This window comes from Nerophis ophidion, linkage group LG02 (genome assembly GCF_033978795.1).
Source record: "Nerophis ophidion isolate RoL-2023_Sa linkage group LG02, RoL_Noph_v1.0, whole genome shotgun sequence".
Classification (NCBI taxonomy): Eukaryota; Metazoa; Chordata; class Actinopteri; order Syngnathiformes; family Syngnathidae; genus Nerophis; species Nerophis ophidion.
Genome location: NC_084612.1, coordinates 79,710,812 through 79,729,512, shown reverse-complemented (window position 1 = coordinate 79,729,512; position 18,701 = coordinate 79,710,812). Strand labels below are relative to the sequence as shown.

The window sequence follows — 18,701 nt, the reverse complement described above, 5'->3', positions numbered from 1 at the left end:
CTTGGCAACAAGCACCGCCTTTATAAGACACACACACACACACACACACACACACACACACACACACACACACACACACTCTGCTCTCATGAAACGTCTCTCATTTGTGAATGCCCGATTTTTAATACTTTTTTTTTAACCAATACATTTAATACTTCTACTGGTAAGTAAATATGTTTATTAAAAAGTAATTCCGTTGGTAGTTTAGTTACTATTTTGGTAAAGTAACAAGTAACTATAATTAATTACTTTTTAAACATATTCTTCCGATCAGTTGTAATGGAGTATGTACAAATTGAGCAACATAATAAGAAGCATCACTTCATGTTTAAATCAATTTGTATAATACAAAATATTCAATGTCAGAAGTGGGATTTGAACCCACGCCTCCAACTGGAGACCAGAATTCCCAAGCAGGGAAGGTGTGACCTTGAGTCTGGCGCCTTAGACCACTCGGCCATCCTGACACATGACTACCTCCTACATGTACTACTACCACTACTCCGACTACAACAACTACTACTACTATTACTACAACTACTTCTAATACTACTCTGACTACGACTACAGTGGCGCAGTGGGAGAGTGGCCGTGCGCAACCCGAGGGTCCCTGGTTCAAATCCCACCTAGTACCAACCTCGTCACGTCCGTTGTGTCCTGAGGAAGACACTTCACCCTTGCTCCTGATGGGTGCTGGTTGGCGCCTTGCATGGCAGCTCCCTCCATCAGTGTGTGAATGTGTGTGTGAATGGGGAAATGTGGAAGTAATGTCAAAAGCGCTTTGAGTACCTTGAAGGTAGAAAAGTGCTATACAAGTACAACCCATTTATCATTTATCATTTACTACTACTACGACTGTGACTACAACTACTACTACCACTACTAACACTATTACTAGTACTATTACTATTACTAGTAATACTACAACTTTGACTATAACTACTACTCCTACCACTAATACTATTACTATGATTACAACAACTATTACTACTACTACTACTACTACTACTACTATTATTATTACTACTACTAATAATAGTAATATTAATACTACTAAGTTAAGTGTGATACTTAACTTTTATTTTTATTTTTTAAATGCCTTCATTGCTTTCCCTAGTAATTAGTGACATGTATTAAAGAGTAATTGCAGTATTATTTCAATGACTTTGGTGTGAAAGTAATGAGAGAGTATAATGACTTTGTAAAAGTCATGTTCCAAAGAGTGGTAAAGTAGTATATCAACATTTACACACAACAGCAGCTTCTTGACTTCATAGTCCTTAGATTTTTATTTCATCTTCTCTTATTCAGGGTAAGACAGAACATATTTTAAAATGTAACTGAAAAGGTGAATGTCAGAAGTGGGATTTGAACCCACGCCTCCAACTGGAGACCAGAATTCCCAAGCAGGGAAGGTGTGACCTTGAGTCTGGCGCCTTAGACCACTCGGCCATCCTGACAGTTGATAAGACATCAAGTCCAATTGTCATTATTTTTGTTAAATGAGAAACCATGAGAGATTATCATCACACTTCAACATGTCTAACATGATCTAACTAGGTCATACATGTAGGTGGTTGTCATGTGTCAGGATGGCCGAGTGGTCTAAGGCGCCAGACTCAAGGTCACACCTTCCCTGCTTGGGATCTCTGGTCTCCAGTTGGAGGCGTGGGTTCAAATCCCACTTCTGACATTGTGTTTTTGGGTTAAAGTTTGGAAATGCTGCTTCCTGTCATTTGTCAGAATTTCCCCATCAATTTCTCTGTGATGGTTGTGTCCTAAAATATTTGAATTTTCAGCCGCTTTTACCGAAAATTTTATGGAATGTTTTTTTTTTTTCAATTTTAATAATACGAGGTAGTAATGAACAATAATAATGAGCTGTCATCACTGTCACTGCTAAGCTAACAAACACGGCATCAGGCACCAACTTTTAAAGACACACACACACACTCTGCTCTCATGAAACGTCTCTTACATATATATATTTTTAAACTAGTACATTCAGTACTTTTACTAGTAATTAACTACATTTATTAAAAAGTAATTCCATCTGTGATTTAGTTGCTATTTTGGCAAAGTAACAAGGTTGAATAATTACCTTTTTAAAAGTATTTTTCTGATCAGTTGTAAAACAGTTTGTAAACATTTAACAACACACCAGCATTCTCTACGACGACTACGACTACCTTGACTATTAGTACTACTACTACGACAACTAATACTACTACTACTCTGATGATTACTTTAACTACTACTACCACTACTCCGACTACAACTACTACTACTACTACTACAACTACTAATAACACTACTCTGGCTACGACTACTACCACTACTACGACTGTGACTACAACTACTACTACTACAACTACTACTACTACAACTGTGACTACAACTACTACTACTACTAACACTATTACTAGTACTACTACTAATACTAGCAATAAAACAACTTTGACTATAACTACTACTTTTACCACTAATACTAATGATTGCAACGACTATTAGTACTACTGCTAATACTACTACTACTACTACTACTATTATTACTACTACTACTAATACTAATAATATTAATACTACTATGACGGAGAATACTACTACTACTACTACTAGTAGTATTGGTAGTATTACTACGGCTACCACCAGTACTACTACTAATACTACGACTATGAGTACTGCTAGTACTACAACTACTACTACCACTACTCCGACTACAACTACTACTAATATTACTACAACTACTACTAATACTACTCTGACTACGATTACTACTACTGCTACTACTACTACTACTATGGCTGTGACTACAACTACTACTACTACAACTAACACTATTACTATTACTACTACTAATACTACAACTTTGACTATAACTACTACTACTACCACTAATACTATGATTACAAAAACTATTACTACTACTGCTAGTATTACTACTATTATTACTACTAATACTAATAATATTAATACTACTATGATTGTGAATACTACTACTACTAGTAGTAGTAGTAGTAGTATTACTACTGCTGCCACTAGTACTACTACTAATACTACAACTATGAGTACAGCTAGTACTACCACTACTCCGACTACAACTCCTACTACTATTACTACAACTACTACTAATATTACTCTGACTACGATAACTACTACTGCTACTAATACTACTACTACTACTACGACTGTGACTACAACTACTACTACTACTACTAACACTATTACTAGTACTACTACTAATACTAGTAATACTACAACGTTGAATATAACTACTACTACTACTACCACTAATACTATTACTATTATTACAACGACTATTACTACTAATGTTAATACTACTAATATTATTATTATTACTACTACTACTACTACTAATAATAATAATAATAATGCTAATACTACAAATACTACTATGACTGTGAATACTACTACCACTACTAGTAGTAGTACTACTGCTACCACTAGAACTACTACAAATACTACGACTATGAGTACTGCTAGTACTACTACTACGAGGACAACGACTATCACTACTACTACGACTACTGTAAATACGACTATGGCTACTCTTAGTACGACTACTACTACTACTATTACTACTACTACTACTACTACTACTATTACTACTACTACTACTACTACTACTATTACTACTACTACTACTACTACTACTACTACTACTACTACTACTACTACTACCATTTAGTACTACTACTACTAGGAGGGAATAATGAATAATAAATGAGTGATGAAAGTGACAAGATAAGTGCTGGGCCATGCTGACATATGACAACAACTTACATGTATGACCTAGTAAACATGCAGCATCTACATGTTAGACATGTTGAAGTGTGATGATATTCCCACACACACAACATCCTCTTGACTTCATAGTCTTCAGATTTTTATGTCATCTTCTCTTATCTAGGGTAAAACAATTCAGAACAGACTTCAAACTATACCTTTGCCACATAAGTTCAATGTCAGAAGTGGGATTTGAACCCACGCCTTCCAACTGGAGACCAGAATTCCCAAGCAGGGAAGGTGTGACCTTGAGTCTGGCGCCTTAGACCACTCGGCCATCCTGACACATGACAAGCAGCTGTATGTAAAAGCATGAGAGAATATCATCACACTTCAACATGTCTAACATGTAGATGCTGCATGTTTACTAGGTCATACATGTAAGTTGTTGTCATATGTCAGCATGGCCCAGCACTCATCTTGTCACTCAAATCACTCATTTATTATTCATTATTCCCTCCTAGTAGTAGTCGTACTAAGTGGTAGTAGTAGTAGTAGTAGTAGTAGTAGTAGTAGTAGTATTAGTAGTAGTAGTATTAGTAGTAGTAGTAGTAGTGGTAGTAGTAGTAGTAGTAGTAGTAGTAGTAGTAGTAGTAGTAGTGGTAGTAGTAGTAGTAGTAGTAGTAGTAGTAGTAGTTATAGTCAAAGTTGTAGTATTACTAGTATTAGTAGTAGTACTAGTAATAGTGTTAGTAGTAGTTGTAGTCACAGTCGTAGTAGAAGTAGGAGTAGTAGTCGTAGTCGTAGTCAGACTAGTATTAGTAGTAGTAATAGTAGTAGTAGTTGTTGTCGGAGTAGTGGTAGTAGTAATAGTAGTCATCAGAATAGTAGCAATAGTAGTAGTAGTAGTAGTCATAGTCAGAGTAGTATTAGTAGTAGTTGTAGTAATAGTAGTAGTAGTTGTAGTCGGAGTAGTGGTAGTAGTAATAGTAGTCACCAGAATAATAGTAATAGTAGTAGTAGTAGTAGTCATAGTCAGAGTAGTAGTAGAAATAGTAGCATTAGTATTCATAGTAGTAGTACTAATAGTCATGGTAGTCGTAGTCGTCGTAGAGAATGGCGGTGTGTTGCTAAATGTTTAGATACTACTACTACTACTACTACCACTACTCCGACTACAACTACTACTACTATTACTACAACTACTACTATAACTACTCTGACTACTACTACTACTACTACTACGACTTTGACTACAACTGCTACTACTACTACTACTACTGCTACTACTACTACTACGACTGTGACTACAACTACTACGACTACTACTACTACTAACAATATTACTAGTACTACTACTATTACTAGTAATACTACAACTTTGACTATAACTACTACTCCTACCACTAATACTATTACTATGATTACAACAACTATTACTACTACTGCTACTACTACTACTACTACTACTACTACTATTACTACTACTAATAATAATAGTAATATTAATACTACTAAGTTAAGTGTGATACTTAACTTTTATTTATATTTTTTAAATGCCTTCATTGCTTTCCCTAGTAATTAGTGACATGTATTAAAGAGTAATTGCAGTATTAATTCAATGACTTTGGTGTGAAAGTAATGAGAGAGTATAATGACTTTGTAAAAGTCATGTTCCAAAGAGTGGTAAAGTAGTATATCAACATTTACACACAACAGCAGCTTCTTGACTTCATAGTCCTTATATATTTTTTTGTCTTTTTTTGGACAGGGTAAGACAGAACAGATTTCAAAATGTAACTGAAAAGGTGAATGTCAGAAGTGGGATTTGAACCCACGCCTCCAACTGGAGACCAGAATTCCCAAGCAGGGAAAGTGTGACCTTGAGTCTGGCGCCTTAGACCACTCGGCCATCCTGACACATGACTACCTCCTACATGTATGACCTAGTAACCAGCATCATGTACTACTACTACTACTACTACTACTACTACTACTACTATTATTATTACTACTACTACTACTATGAGGGAATAATGAATAACAAATCAAAGAAGTGACAAAGTTTCAATCCTACAAAATCCTGTTTGTGGACAAAGAGACTGCAGCCATTCAATTTCAGGGTAAGATAATTAAAAACAGATTTCAAAACTTCGATGTCAGAAATGGGATTCGAACCCACGCCTCCAACTGGAGACCAGAATTCCCAAGCAGGGAAGGTGTGACCTTGAGTCTGGCGCCTTAGACCACTCGGCCATCCTGACAGTTGATAAGACATCAAGTCCAATTGTCATTATTTTTGTTAAATGAGAAACCATGAGGGATTATCATCACACTTCAACATGTCTAACATGATCTAACTAGGTCATACATGTAGGTGGTTGTCATGTGTCAGGATTTATTAAAAAGTAATTCCGTCTGTGATTTAGTTGCTATTTTGGCAAAGTAACAAGGTTGAATAAATAACTTTTTAAAAGTATTTTTCTGATCAGTTGTAAAACAGTTTGTAAACATTTAACAACACACCAGCATTCTCTACGACGACTACCTTGACTACTAGTACTACTACTACGACTACTAATGCTACTACTACTACTTCTCTGACTATGACTACTACTACTACTACTCTGATGATTACTTTAACTACTACTACTACTACCACTACTCCGACTACAACTACTACTACTATTACTACAACTACTACTAACACTACTCTGACTACGACTACTACTATTACTAGTACTACTGATAATACTAGTAATACTACAACTTTGACTATGACTACTACTACTACCACTAATACTATAACTATGATTACAACGACTATTACTACTACTGCTAATACTACTACCACTTCTATTATTACTACTACTACTAATAATACTAATACTAATACTACTATGACTGTGAATACTACTACTACTACTATTAGTAGTAGTAGTATTACTACTGATACCAATAGTACTACTACTAATACTACGACTATGAGTACTGCTAGTACTACTACTACCACTACTCCAACTACAACTACTACTACTATTACTACAACTACTACTAATATTACTCTGACTACGACTACTACTACTACTACTACTACTACTACTACTACTACTACTACTACTACTACTACTACGACTATGACTACAACTACTACTACTACTACTAACACTATTACTAGTACTACTACTAATACTACAACTTTGACTATAACTACTACTACTACCACTAATACTATTACTAGAAGCTGTGGATGCTCCCTCAGGCCGAGTGGCGGGAAGGAGAGACCCTGCGGCGCACGGCCGAGAGAGCGCTCGCCTCCCTGCCCGGTATTTAGACAACACAGCGGCCATCTTTTTCATCCGGGATAATCATCACAAGTCTTCTTCTCAGCCGGCGCTCACGAGGCGACCTTCCTGGGCAACGCCCCCTGCGGCGTCTACAAGTACAAGCTGCCCCGGGCCATCAGGACCGACACCTCGACGGGGGTCAAGATCTTCTTCTTCAAGGCCGTCCTCGGCCACGCCCAGCCCCCGCCAAGCCCCGCCCTCATGTGGCTGAGGAAAGACGAACTGCAGCGTTTCCTCAAGCCGGCGTACACCACCAAGGTAGAGCGCTTCCTGTTCGGCCTGTGACGCACGCCGACACATCTCCGTAGCGATGGCGGCTTTTTTTTTTTTTTTTTTTTTACAATGACAATAAATCCATGGATCTTCAGTGTGCAGGTGTACCTAATGAAGTGGCCACTCACTTTTTTCTGCCTCACCTAAAGGAAATTATTCTGGTTTGTACAAAATAATTCCATACATTTTGGTGATGCATTCAACGTAGGTTTGAAAATATATGACTTAAATATTTATTCGTTAAAATAAGGAATTGATTAGTGATTTGAAATTATATTTTCTTGTGTGTAATGTAAAAATATAACAGCCAACATGTTTTGGATGAAAATATAAACAGCAAGAATAACCAATACATGTTTGTTTATTAAATAACGCCAATATGTGTTTTGTTTTTTGTTTATACACGATAAAGGATTTTATGTGTCTTAAAACATACTTTTGTTTAAAACCAGCCAACACATAATTATTGGGAAGCAGAAATATTTAAAAAAAAAATGAATTTTAGGGGTCGGCAACCTTTACCACTCAAAGAGCCATTTTGGCCCGTTTCACAAATTGAAGAAGACAAACGGAGCTGCAATCATTCTCGCGAATATCTACCGGTGGTCACCCATGTAACAGTAATGAGGGCGTGCCAGGAAGCCAGGCCTACTGGGTGACACAGAGTACACTGAAGGTTGTGATATCAACAATTTTAACACTCTCACTAATATGCACCACACTGTGAACCCACACCAAACAAGAATGACAAACACATTTCAGGAGAACATCCGCACTGTAACACATTTCAAACGCAACATAATAAGTACCCAGAATGCTATGCATCCATGACTCTTTCAGGCTATATTTTACACCCCGCGAGCATCCAAAACCCCCCCGCCCCCGATTTTTACAGGGGGATTACGGTTCTCGGAGTCTCATCCGGACATCACCTGAGGTCAACATTCTTCGATTTTCACCCGGACAACAATATTGAGGGCTTTACTTTTAGCGCCCTCTACATTTTGACGCCTTTCACAAAATAAAGAAGACAATGGGAGCTGCAACCATTTTCGAGAATATCCCCTGGTGGTCACCCGTATAACAGTAGTAAGGGCGTGCCATGAAGCCATTGCCTTTAACGCCTTCTCCGTCATGTACAAACTTCTTGCCAGTCCAGCAACATCTTGTATGTGTGGCTTCCGCAGATTCATGTACACAACTGTAAAACATACTGGGTGACACAGAGTACACTGGAGGTTGTGATTTAAATAACTTTAACACTCTTACTAATATGCACCACGCTGTGGAACCACACCAAACAAGAATGACAAACACATTTCGGGAGAACATCCTCACAGTAACACGACATAAACGCAACACAACAAATACCCAGAATCCTTTGCATCCGTGACTCTTCGTGACTATATTATACACCCCCGCGTGGGGGGGAGCGGGTTTTGGATGCTCGCGGGTTGTATAATATAGCCTGAAGGAGTCAAGGATGCATAGCATTCTGGGTATTTGTTGCGTTTATGTTGTCTTCTTTAATTTGTGAAACGGGCCAAAATTGCTCTTTGAGTGGTAAAGGTTGCCGACCCCTGGTCTATATCGATGGCAATCTTTTATTATGAAAATATGTTTTGGATAAAAAAAATACAGTTGAAATATAACCAATTGCTAAGATACATGCTAATTGTTTATTAAATAACACCAAGTGTTTGTTTTTTTGTATTTATAACATTACATAGGATATTGCTTAATTTTGTATTTTTTATTATTTTGAAGTAAAAACAATTTAAATAAATGAATTTCAGTTACATATATATATATATATATATATATATATATATATATATGTAACTGAAATTCATGTATTTAAATTGTATTTTTTTGAAAATAATAAAACATTTTATAATAAGAAATGTTTTATTTTTTATTATTTTCAAGTAAAAAACATTTAAATACATGAATTTGGAGAAAAGATCAAAGTTGAACACAGAAACTTGTTTCAGACACATCATTAAACAGGAATTGGAGAAAGATCAAAGCAAACATTTTAATGCTTTAAATAAACACCATGATACTTACCTGTGTGTTTGTCCACATTGTGATGCACACACCATGTCGAGTAGACACATCACAAATGTAGGATTAGTTTGGAGAGTCAACAACATCGACACTGCAGTGTTGAGCTAGAGCCCCGCCCACTGCAGACCTCCTATATATTCTCCTCCTGTTCAAAACGGCTCAGTACTCTCCGGCAGTCGAATGGAGCACATCCTGCTGTGGAGACAAATAGAGAAGCCGTAAGTCTCGGGGATTAGAAGTGCCCCACCTACTAGAGAATTAGGAGTGTCCCAGTAGGCATAGACTTGCAGTGAAAAAGATGATTACGTCCTGCAATCAGTGCAAAGCCAGCCTGAAGAGGTCAAGAGACCGAAACGCGTCGCTGGATGGCAGGGCCAGTCATGCCCGTCACTAATTTGGCTGTATGTGTCTGACGCAGCATGCGCACCTTTCAGGGTCTTCGGGGGGTTCCGGGGTTGGTGTGGGCGTCGCCCGGGCGGGCTGCAGACGGACTGTGCATACCCTTACCCCAATCCTAACCCTAACCCGAATCCCAACCCTAACCGACTTTCTTTCTATGGGTTAGGGTTAGGGTTGGGGTTGGGGTTGGGGTTAGGTTTGGGGTTAGGAGTTAGGGTTAGGTTTAAAGAGAAGGAGAGATGGGTAGGTGTTTGGTGTAAAGAAAAGAGAGACGGGTAGGTTTTAGGAGTGAAGAAGGAGAGTCGGTTAGGGTTAGGGTAAGGGGTGGGGGAAGGGCGATAAAAGAGTGTAAAAAAGAATATAAGAAGGGTGTGCACGGTCCGTCTATGGTCCAGCGGGCTCGCACTCACGCCTCATTGAGGCCCCCCGGATGTCTAGTACCCAATTTGGTCATCCACAGGGTTAGGGTTAGGGTTGGGGGTAGGTTTTAGGCATAGAAAGACAGTCAGTTAGGGTTAGGGTTGGGGTAAGGGTAAGGTTTTGGGTTAGGGTTGGGGTTGGGGTTGGGGTTAGGGTTAGGAGTTAGGGTTAGATTTAGAGAGACGGGTAGGTTTTAGGAATAAAGAAAAGACAGACGGGTAGATTTTAGGTATGAAAAAGAAAGTCGGTTAGGGTTAGGATAAGGGGTCTGGGAAGGGAGATAAAAGAGTAGAAAAAGAAAATAAGAAGGGTGTGCACGGTCCGTCTATGGTCCAGCGGGCTCGCACTCACGCCTCATTGAGGCCCCCCGGATGTCTAGTACCCAATTTGGTCATCCACAGGCGTTCGGCGTGTCGCCGTTGGCCGACACTCCAATTGGAGTCGTGCTGGATGACACAAACCCGGACAGAAGCCCACCCGTGCCGGAGGAAATGTTGCACCAGGTGGGTGGTGGTGTTTTTCTGCCGAGTGATGTTGTGTCTATGTTGGTGGAAACGGGTGGCGATAGTGTTTCCCGTCTCACCAACATACAGGGCATGGCAACGCTGGCATCGGATGACGTAAACACAATTTTTGGTGTGCGCGTCCCCTCTGCACAGCGGCCGGAAGACCCTCCCGTTGTGGCGGTTAAGTAGCCACGGGATGTGCCTTAAGGGGACGCTGCTCCGAGTCGGGGGAGGCTTAGGGTTAGGGTTGGGGGTAGGTATTAGGCATAGAAAGACAGTCAGTTAGGGTTAGGGTTGGGGTAAGGGTAAGGTTTTGGGTTAGGGTTAGGGTTGGGGTAAGGGTAAGGTTTTGGGTTAGGGTAAGGGTTAGGTTTAGGGTTGGGGGTAGGTTTTAGGCATAGAAAGACAGTCGGTTAGGGTTGGGGTAAGGATAAGGATTTGGGTTAGGGTAAGGGTCGGGGTTAGGGTTAGGGTTGGGGTTGGGGTTTGGGTTACGGTTATGGTTAGGATTAGGGTCAGGATTGGGGTTATGGTAAGAACCATAAAAAGAAAATGGGTAGGGTTAGGAAGGAAGGGGGGGTGGGGGGATATACAAGAAAAATAAAAAGGGAAGTAAAAAAAGGAATGTGCCCTGTCCATCAACAGTCCTATGGCTCCCCCTCATACCTCGTTAAGGCCTACTGGATATCTGGTGCCCAAGTTCGCGATCCAGATGTGCTCCGCCCTACGACGTTGGGCGAGGCTCCATCTGGGGTTCGCTTCGACGACAGTAGCCCGGACGGAAGACCACCCGTGTCGGACAAAATGCCGGACCAGGTGAGTATTGGTGTTTTTGTGTCTAACGATGTTGTACTTATGTTGGGCGAATCTCCTAGCTAGGGTATTGCCCGTCTCGCCCACGTACATATCGCCACATCGTTGACACCGAATGACATAAACACAATTTTGTGTATGTAGTCCGCCACGACACAGTGGTTGGAAAACCTTGCGGTTCTGGGGGGTTCACAAACCACGGCGCGTGGCGGACAAGGGCGTCCCTCTGAGCGGAGGGCGGGTCTCCCAGTGGGCTGACCCTGGCCCTGACCAACATATCATTCAAGTTGGGGTTCTTCCGGTAGGCCGGTACCACATAGTGCCCCAGCAGCCTCCCGCTACTCTCCGAGAAAGTACGGAAATGGGTTTTGACTTTTCTCACGACCCTGACGGCCGAAGGAGAGTAGGTGGTGATAAGAGGAATCATGTCCGTACCAGGAGGAGGTCCCTTCGGGTCCAGGAAGACCCTCAACTGTCTTCTGAGGAAGGACCTGGAATAGCCCCTCCTCTTCAGAGCAGTAAAGAGGGCCTTCGAGGCCACCAGGAAATCCTCCTGCCTAGTACAAATACGATGAAACCTCAGGAGTTGGGATTTCACCAGCCCCGCAAATGTGTGCTTGGGGTGGAAGCTGCTTTTGTAGAGGAGCGCATGGGTGTCCGTCTCCTTGAAGAACACTTTTATGTCCCTTACTTTTATGTAAGGGTAAGGGTTAGGATTATGGTTGGGGTTAGGGTTGGGGTAAGGATTTGGGTTAGGGTTGGGGTAAGGGTAAGGATTTAGGGTTAGATTTAAAGAGAAAGAGAGACGGGTAGGATTTAGGCATAGAAAGAAAGTCGGTTAGGTTTGGGGTTAGAGGGTAGGTTTTAGGCATAGAAAGACTGTCGGTTAAGGTTGGGGGTAGGATTGGGGTTAGGGTTGGGGTAAGGATTTAGGGTTAGATTTAAAGAGAAAGAGAGACAGGTAGGATTTAGGCATAGAAAGAAAGTCGGTTAGGGTTGGGGTTAGGATTGGGGTCAGGGGGTAGGTTTTAGGCATAGAAAGACAGTTAGTTAGGGTTGGGGTTAGGATTGGGGTCAGGGGGTAGGTCTTAGGCATAGAAAGACAGTCGGTTAGGGTTAGGGTTGGGGTAAGGGTAAGGATTTGGGTTCGGGTTAGGGTTAGGATTGGGGTAAGGGTGTGCACAGTCCGTCTGCAGCCCGCCCGGGCGACGCCCACACCAAACCCGGAACCCCCCGAAGACCCTGAAAGATGTGCGCGCAGCGTCAGACACAAACAGCCAAATTAGTAGCGGGCATGACTGGCCCTGCCATCCAGCGACGCATTTCGGTCTCTTGACCTCTTCAGGCTGGCTTTGCACTGATTGCAGGATGTAAACATCTTTTTAACTGCGAGTCTGTGCCTACTGGGACACTCCTAATTCCCTAGTAGGTGGGGCACTTCTAATCCCCTAGACTTACGGCTTCTCTATTTGTCTCCACAGCAGGATGTGCTCCATTCGACTGCCGGAGAGTACTGAGCCGTTTTGAGCAGGAGGAGAATATATAGGAGGTCTGCAGTGGGCGGGGCTCTAGCTCAACACTGCAGTGTCGATGTTTGACTTCTCCAAATGAATCCTACAATTGTGATGTGTCTACTCGACGTACAATGTGCATCACAATGTGGACAAACACACAGGTAAGTCTTTGGGTTTGTTTGTCTTTACAAAATAAAATAATTTTTAAAATAGCCCCCATATGCTTTTTTGTATGTGACCCTTGGTGGAAAAAGTTTGGAAAAGTTATACTCAAGTTGTTTTTTTTTTTTTTTTTTTACATTCTTACATTTTTTTTTTTTCTTGATCCAAAAATATGCTGCGAGCCAACGAAACTCGAGCTTTTGTACTTTGGTCACCCCTGTGTGTTAATATACTACTTCTGTAGCTGAAAAAAAAAACAAGCAATTTCATGCAATAAGTGCCATTTGTCTTTCAAAATTGTAAAGTCTAATTTTAAGAAGGATGAAGTGCTTTATTGATGCACAATTTGCGGGTCACATAAAACAATGTGGCGGGCCATATATGGCCCCTGGACCTTGGGTTTGACAGTATGTTCCAGAGGTTCCACAAGCAAATTGGATTATGCAAATGCATTCATTCTAAGTGACAAGAGTGGTTTTATTAACGGTACTAACGCGGGTGGATAAAATATGTTTTTCCACATTAAACATTTGTGTGATTGTTATTCAAATACCCAAAAGAACGCAAGAGAAATCCTGTAATAGATCCAGGGCGACATGCTGGATGAGCAGACCAAGCCTTGTCACTTTGCAGTGCCCCATCCTCGCCACTAGGTGGTGACAGAATTGCATCAACGTTTTTAAATTCCTTTTGAAGACGAGAGCTGCTGGAGTTGTGCAGCAGGTCCGAGGTTCAAACACGGGCATCAAACTCAAGGCCCGGTGAGCCAGATCTGCCCCACCACATCATTTTATGAAATTAATTCAATTTAATCATCTTTTATTAGTCAATTGATTCTTTATTTGCATTGTGATGGACAACCAAGAATGAAACTGCATAGCTTTTCAACTATAACATTATCCAATATTACAACAAATTAATCATCATACGTTACGAAGGTATATATTCTTTTGTTATCATTGAATTGTACACTTTGAAAATGACAATACATTCATACAGCAAAACTTAGTTTTTTTCAGTGTATTACTGTAAGTAACTACCACTTTTTCTTTGTGTTAGAATTCTGTCGACTGAGCTGCCAGTTTTTCAATGAAAAATCTAGAGATATTTTTTCAGTTTATTATTGTGAATGGAAAAATGGTAACACTTTTTTTCTTCTTTTTAACGGTAAAAAAAACAAAACTTGGCAGCTCGGTTGCCAGAATGAAAAAAAAAAGAACAGTGGTACTGTTTTTCCATTTACAGTTTTATATTGTAAAAAAAAAAAAAAACAGTTCATCCATCCATCCATTTTCTACCGCTTATTCCCTTTTGGGGTCGCGGGGGGCGCTGGCGCCTATCTCAGCTACAATCGGGCGGAAGGCGGGGTACACCCTGGACAAGTCGCCACCTCATCGCAGACAAAAACAGTTCATTTCACCTAAAAATTCTGGCGACTAACTTGCCAGGTTTTTTTTTACATAAAAATAAAACAAGCAAAAAAAACTGTGGTACTGTTTTTTCCGTCTACAGTAAAATGTTGTAAAAAATACAAAATAAAAAAATAGAACTGTATATTTTACAGTACAATCCTGGTTACTGAGTTGTAGGTTTTTAATTGAAAAATTTACAGGTATTTTTTACAGTTTATAACTGTGAATGGAAAAACTGTACCACTGTTTTCCTTTTTTTTCTTACGGATAAAAAAAGCACAACCTGGGACCTCAGTTACCAGAATGAAAAAAAAAAACGGTTTTATGTTGTAAAAAACACGGTAAATTTTACATAAAAATTCTGGCGACGAACTTGCTAGTTTTTTTTTTATAAAGAATGAAAAAAACAGTGGTACTATTTTTCCATTTACAGTAAAAAGTTGTAAAAAAAACCACAAATATTTTACAGTACAATTGTAGTGACTGAGTTGCCTTTTTTATTGTAAAATCTACAGATATAATGTATGTATATATATATATATATATATATATATATATATATATATATATGTATATATATATATCTATATGTATATATTATATGTATATATATATATATATATATACATATCTATATATATATATATGTATATATTATATGTATATATATATATGTATCTCTATATGTATATATTATATGTATATATATATATATATACATATCTATATATATCTATATGTATATATTATATGTATATATATGTATATATATATATATATATACATATATATATATATATATATATATATATATACATATATATATATATATATATATATATATATATATATATATATATATATTGTACAGTGTATCTAAAAATCATAATAGTCAAAGGCACAGACAAATTTGGGAATTTTTAACTGCTCCATGCGACCCTCTGAGGGGGTTTGACACTCCTGGGTTGGAAGAACATATAAAAAGGAGGATAAATAAGAAAAGTACCTTTTATTTGCAAGTTGACACTAAGATAATTGACTCTTTAGCTGAAGTCTAGTTTTGGCTCTGCAAGAGTGTTTTTTTTAGAAATCTTATATGAAAAGCGCTCATGATAAAAGGCAGCATTTGCGACCAAAACACAACGCCATGGGCAGTGTGATGCAGTTTCTGGCGAGAAAGCCGCCATGTTGCCTGCCAGCACCCAACTGAGTAGTGGTGGGGGGGTGGGGGTCTGCCATGTGACATACAATTACAACATCTCTCTAATCCTCCATGTTTTTCCGCATTTGCTGTTTTGGAACAATCTGGAGTACCCACCGAAATTCAGCCAGGATAATATAAGTGTGGCCTGTTATTAGGGCTAACACACTTAAGCCTCTCAAACCTAGAGTTCAAGAGTTTTTTGAATTTTTTTTTTTTTTTTAGTGATCAGAAAGATACACTGAAGAGGAGCTGCAATTTACCAACAGCGACTGAGGAACAGCACGGTGATAGGGGGGTGAGTGCGTCTGCCTCACAATACGAAGGTCCTGGGTTCGATCTTGCGCTTAGGATCTTTCTGTGTGGAGTTTGCATGTTCTCCCCGTGACTGCGTGAGTTCTACTCCGGCTCCCTCCCACCTCCAAAGACATGCACCTAGGGATAGGCCCCTCCCACTTCCAAATACATGCACCTGGGGATAGGCCCTTCCCACCTCCAAAAACATTGCACCTGGGGATAGGCCCCTCCCACCTCCAAAAACATTGCACCTGGGGATAGGCCCCTCCCACCTCCAAAAACATTGCAGCTGGGGATAGGCCCCTCCCACCTCCAAAGACATGCACCTGGGGATAGGCCCCTCCCACCTCCAAAAACATTGCACCTGGGTATAGGCCCCTCCCACCTCCAAAGACATGCACCTGGGGATAGGCCCCCTCCCACCTCCAAAGGCATGCACCTGGGGATAGGCCCCTCCCACCTCCAAAGGTTATGCACCTGGTGATAGGCCCCTCCCACCTCCAAAGGTTATGCACCTGGGGATAGGCCCCTCCCACCTCCAAAGGCATGCACCTGGTGATAGGCCCCTCCCACCTCCAAAGGCATGCACCTGGGGATAGGCCCCTCCTCTCTTCACTATATCAATGATGTCATCACTGAATATGGCTGTTTATCAGGGTATAAGGTCAATTGAGACCAATGTGAAATATTAAATGACGGCGTGGCGCAGTGGTAGAGTGGCCGTGCGCAACCCGAGGGTCCCTGGTTCAAATCCCACCTAGTACCAACCTCGTCACGTCCGTTGTGTCCTGAGCAAGACACTTCACCCTTGCTCCTGATGGGTGCTGGTTGGCGCCTTGCATGGCAGCTCCCTCCATCGGTGTGTGAATGTGTGTGTGAATGGGTGAATGTGGAAGTAGTGTCAAAGCGCTTTGAGTACCTTGAAGGTAGAAAAGCGCTATACAAGTACAACCCATTTATCATTTATTACCACTTAATAAACACTGCAAGAAATCACAAGTTCAGAACTCCGAAATTCAATGGAAAAAGGCAGAAATCATATATCTAGGACTACGTGTTACACCAAACCTTTATACAAGCAGAGCTCTAAATCTTAAACATTTAAAAAAAAATAAGATAAAATCCAAAATGGACTTATTAGTGATTCCTAGAGCTCAAAAAAAGTCTGCGGGCTATAGAGCGTTTTCCGTTCGGGCTCCAGTACTCTGGAATGCCCTCCTGGTAACAGTTCGAGATGCTACCTCAGTAGAAGCATTTAAGTCTCATCTTAAAACTCATCTGTATACTCTAGCCTTTGAGTAGACCTCCTTTTTAGACCAGTTGATCTGCCGCTTCTTTTCTTTCTCCTATGTCCCCTCCTCCCTTGTGGAGGGGGTCCGGTCCGATGACCATGGATGAAGTACTGACTGTCCAGAGTCGAGACCCAGGATGGACCGCTCGTCGGGACCCAGGATGGACCGCTCGCCTGTATCGGTTGGGGACATCTCTACGCTGCTGATCCGCTTGTGATGGTTTCCTGTGGACGGGACTCTCGCTGCTGTCTTGGAGCCACTATGGATTGAACTTTCACAGTATCATGTTAGACCCGCTCGACATCCATTGCTTTCGGTCCCCTAGAGGGGGGGGGGGGTTGCCCACATCTGAGGTCCTCTCCAAGGTTTCTCATAGTCAGCATTGTCACTGGCGTCCCACTGGATGTGAATTCTCCCTGCCCACTGGGTGTGAGTTTTCCTTGCCCTTTTGTGGGTTCTTCCGAGGATGTTGTAGTCGTAATGATTTGTGCAGTCCTTTGAGACATTTGTGATTTGGGGCTATATAAATAAACATTGATTGATTGATTGAACGCTGGTCACGTCTCCAAATATCACTTTGGGGTCGGGTGAACATAGTTAAAATGAGTATACTGCCAGCAGTTAATTATATACCGAAAATAATGTCTTCCTCAGTTCTTTGAGGCACTTCCTGGTTTTGTTTCCGTTGTCATAGTTAACCATTTAGTGTCACCTGTCTCTGCTTTGATCACGCGCACCTGCCCTTGATTATTTATCTCCCTATATATGCCCGCCTCTGTTTGACATTCAGTCTTGGACTCTTGCTTGCTACACGCAACAGCTGGCGCCGCTCTTCCAACATTGTGGTAAATCTATTTTTGTATACCTGTTAGCTTATATGCTATTTTGTTTGCTTATGTCCCTAGCTTCCACGCTAGCGCCCGTTGTTCTTTCTAGCTCCCAAGCTAGTTCTGTTGGTTTTTGGTTAGTGCCTTTGTGCAAGTGTTTTTGTTCTCAGTGTGTTTTATTATATAAATAAATTCTTATCCCTACCCTCACGCTGTGTTCCATCTTCCGCTGCACCCACGAGAGAACAACTCGTCACCTCAATGCCACCGAGACCTCACAAAAATGACTTTAAAAGTCTTGTATAAGTGTTGTAATGAAGACAGCAACTTATGCAAGTGTCCATATTAGCCTACTATCAAAATGACTTCAAATGTCTCATATAAGTTTTATAATGGAGACAACACATGATGTAAGTGTCTA

At 40.6% G+C, this 18,701-nt stretch overlaps 1 protein-coding gene and 6 non-coding genes across 7 annotated transcripts; 2 read left to right on the top strand and 5 right to left on the bottom strand.

Moving 5' to 3' along the window:
* Nucleotides 1–360: 360 nt before the first annotated feature.
* Nucleotides 361–467, bottom strand: trnal-caa (transfer RNA leucine (anticodon CAA)). Its single transcript has 2 exons — nucleotides 430–467; nucleotides 361–406 (listed from the first exon to the last, which is right to left on the bottom strand). It is a non-coding gene; the product is annotated as a tRNA-Leu (tRNA).
* Nucleotides 468–1,353: 886 nt separating this feature from the next.
* On the bottom strand, nucleotides 1,354–1,460 carry trnal-caa (transfer RNA leucine (anticodon CAA)). The gene is made up of 2 exons: nucleotides 1,423–1,460; nucleotides 1,354–1,399 (listed from the first exon to the last, which is right to left on the bottom strand). It is a non-coding gene; the product is annotated as a tRNA-Leu (tRNA).
* Nucleotides 1,461–1,586: 126 nt separating this feature from the next.
* Nucleotides 1,587–1,693, top strand: trnal-caa (transfer RNA leucine (anticodon CAA)). The gene is made up of 2 exons: nucleotides 1,587–1,624; nucleotides 1,648–1,693. It is a non-coding gene; the product is annotated as a tRNA-Leu (tRNA).
* A 2,291-nt stretch (nucleotides 1,694–3,984) lies between these two features.
* On the bottom strand, nucleotides 3,985–4,092 carry trnal-caa (transfer RNA leucine (anticodon CAA)). Its single transcript has 2 exons — nucleotides 4,055–4,092; nucleotides 3,985–4,031 (listed from the first exon to the last, which is right to left on the bottom strand). It is a non-coding gene; the product is annotated as a tRNA-Leu (tRNA).
* A 1,468-nt stretch (nucleotides 4,093–5,560) lies between these two features.
* trnal-caa (transfer RNA leucine (anticodon CAA)) lies at nucleotides 5,561–5,667 on the bottom strand. Its single transcript has 2 exons — nucleotides 5,630–5,667; nucleotides 5,561–5,606 (listed from the first exon to the last, which is right to left on the bottom strand). It is a non-coding gene; the product is annotated as a tRNA-Leu (tRNA).
* A 237-nt stretch (nucleotides 5,668–5,904) lies between these two features.
* Nucleotides 5,905–6,011, bottom strand: trnal-caa (transfer RNA leucine (anticodon CAA)). The gene is made up of 2 exons: nucleotides 5,974–6,011; nucleotides 5,905–5,950 (listed from the first exon to the last, which is right to left on the bottom strand). It is a non-coding gene; the product is annotated as a tRNA-Leu (tRNA).
* An 870-nt stretch (nucleotides 6,012–6,881) lies between these two features.
* Nucleotides 6,882–16,366, top strand: LOC133546494 (large ribosomal subunit protein mL46-like). Its single transcript, XM_061892271.1, has 4 exons — nucleotides 6,882–7,073; nucleotides 7,138–7,528; nucleotides 13,057–13,250; nucleotides 16,090–16,366. The coding sequence occupies exons 1-2, from the start codon at nucleotides 6,998–7,000 to the stop codon at nucleotides 7,377–7,379; spliced, it is 318 nt and encodes a 105-aa protein (XP_061748255.1). The 5' UTR covers nucleotides 6,882–6,997; the 3' UTR covers nucleotides 7,380–7,528; nucleotides 13,057–13,250; nucleotides 16,090–16,366.
* Nucleotides 16,367–18,701: the final 2,335 nt, after the last annotated feature.

Coding starts and splice junctions, on each gene's coding strand:
- LOC133546494 (XM_061892271.1), top strand. CDS start 6,998: ATGCTCCCTCAGGCCGAGTGGCGGGAAGGAGAGACCCTGCGGCGCACG. Junction 7,074..7,137: donor AGCGCTCGCCTCCCTGCCCG/GTATTTAGACAA, acceptor TCTTCTTCTCAG/CCGGCGCTCACGAGGCGACC.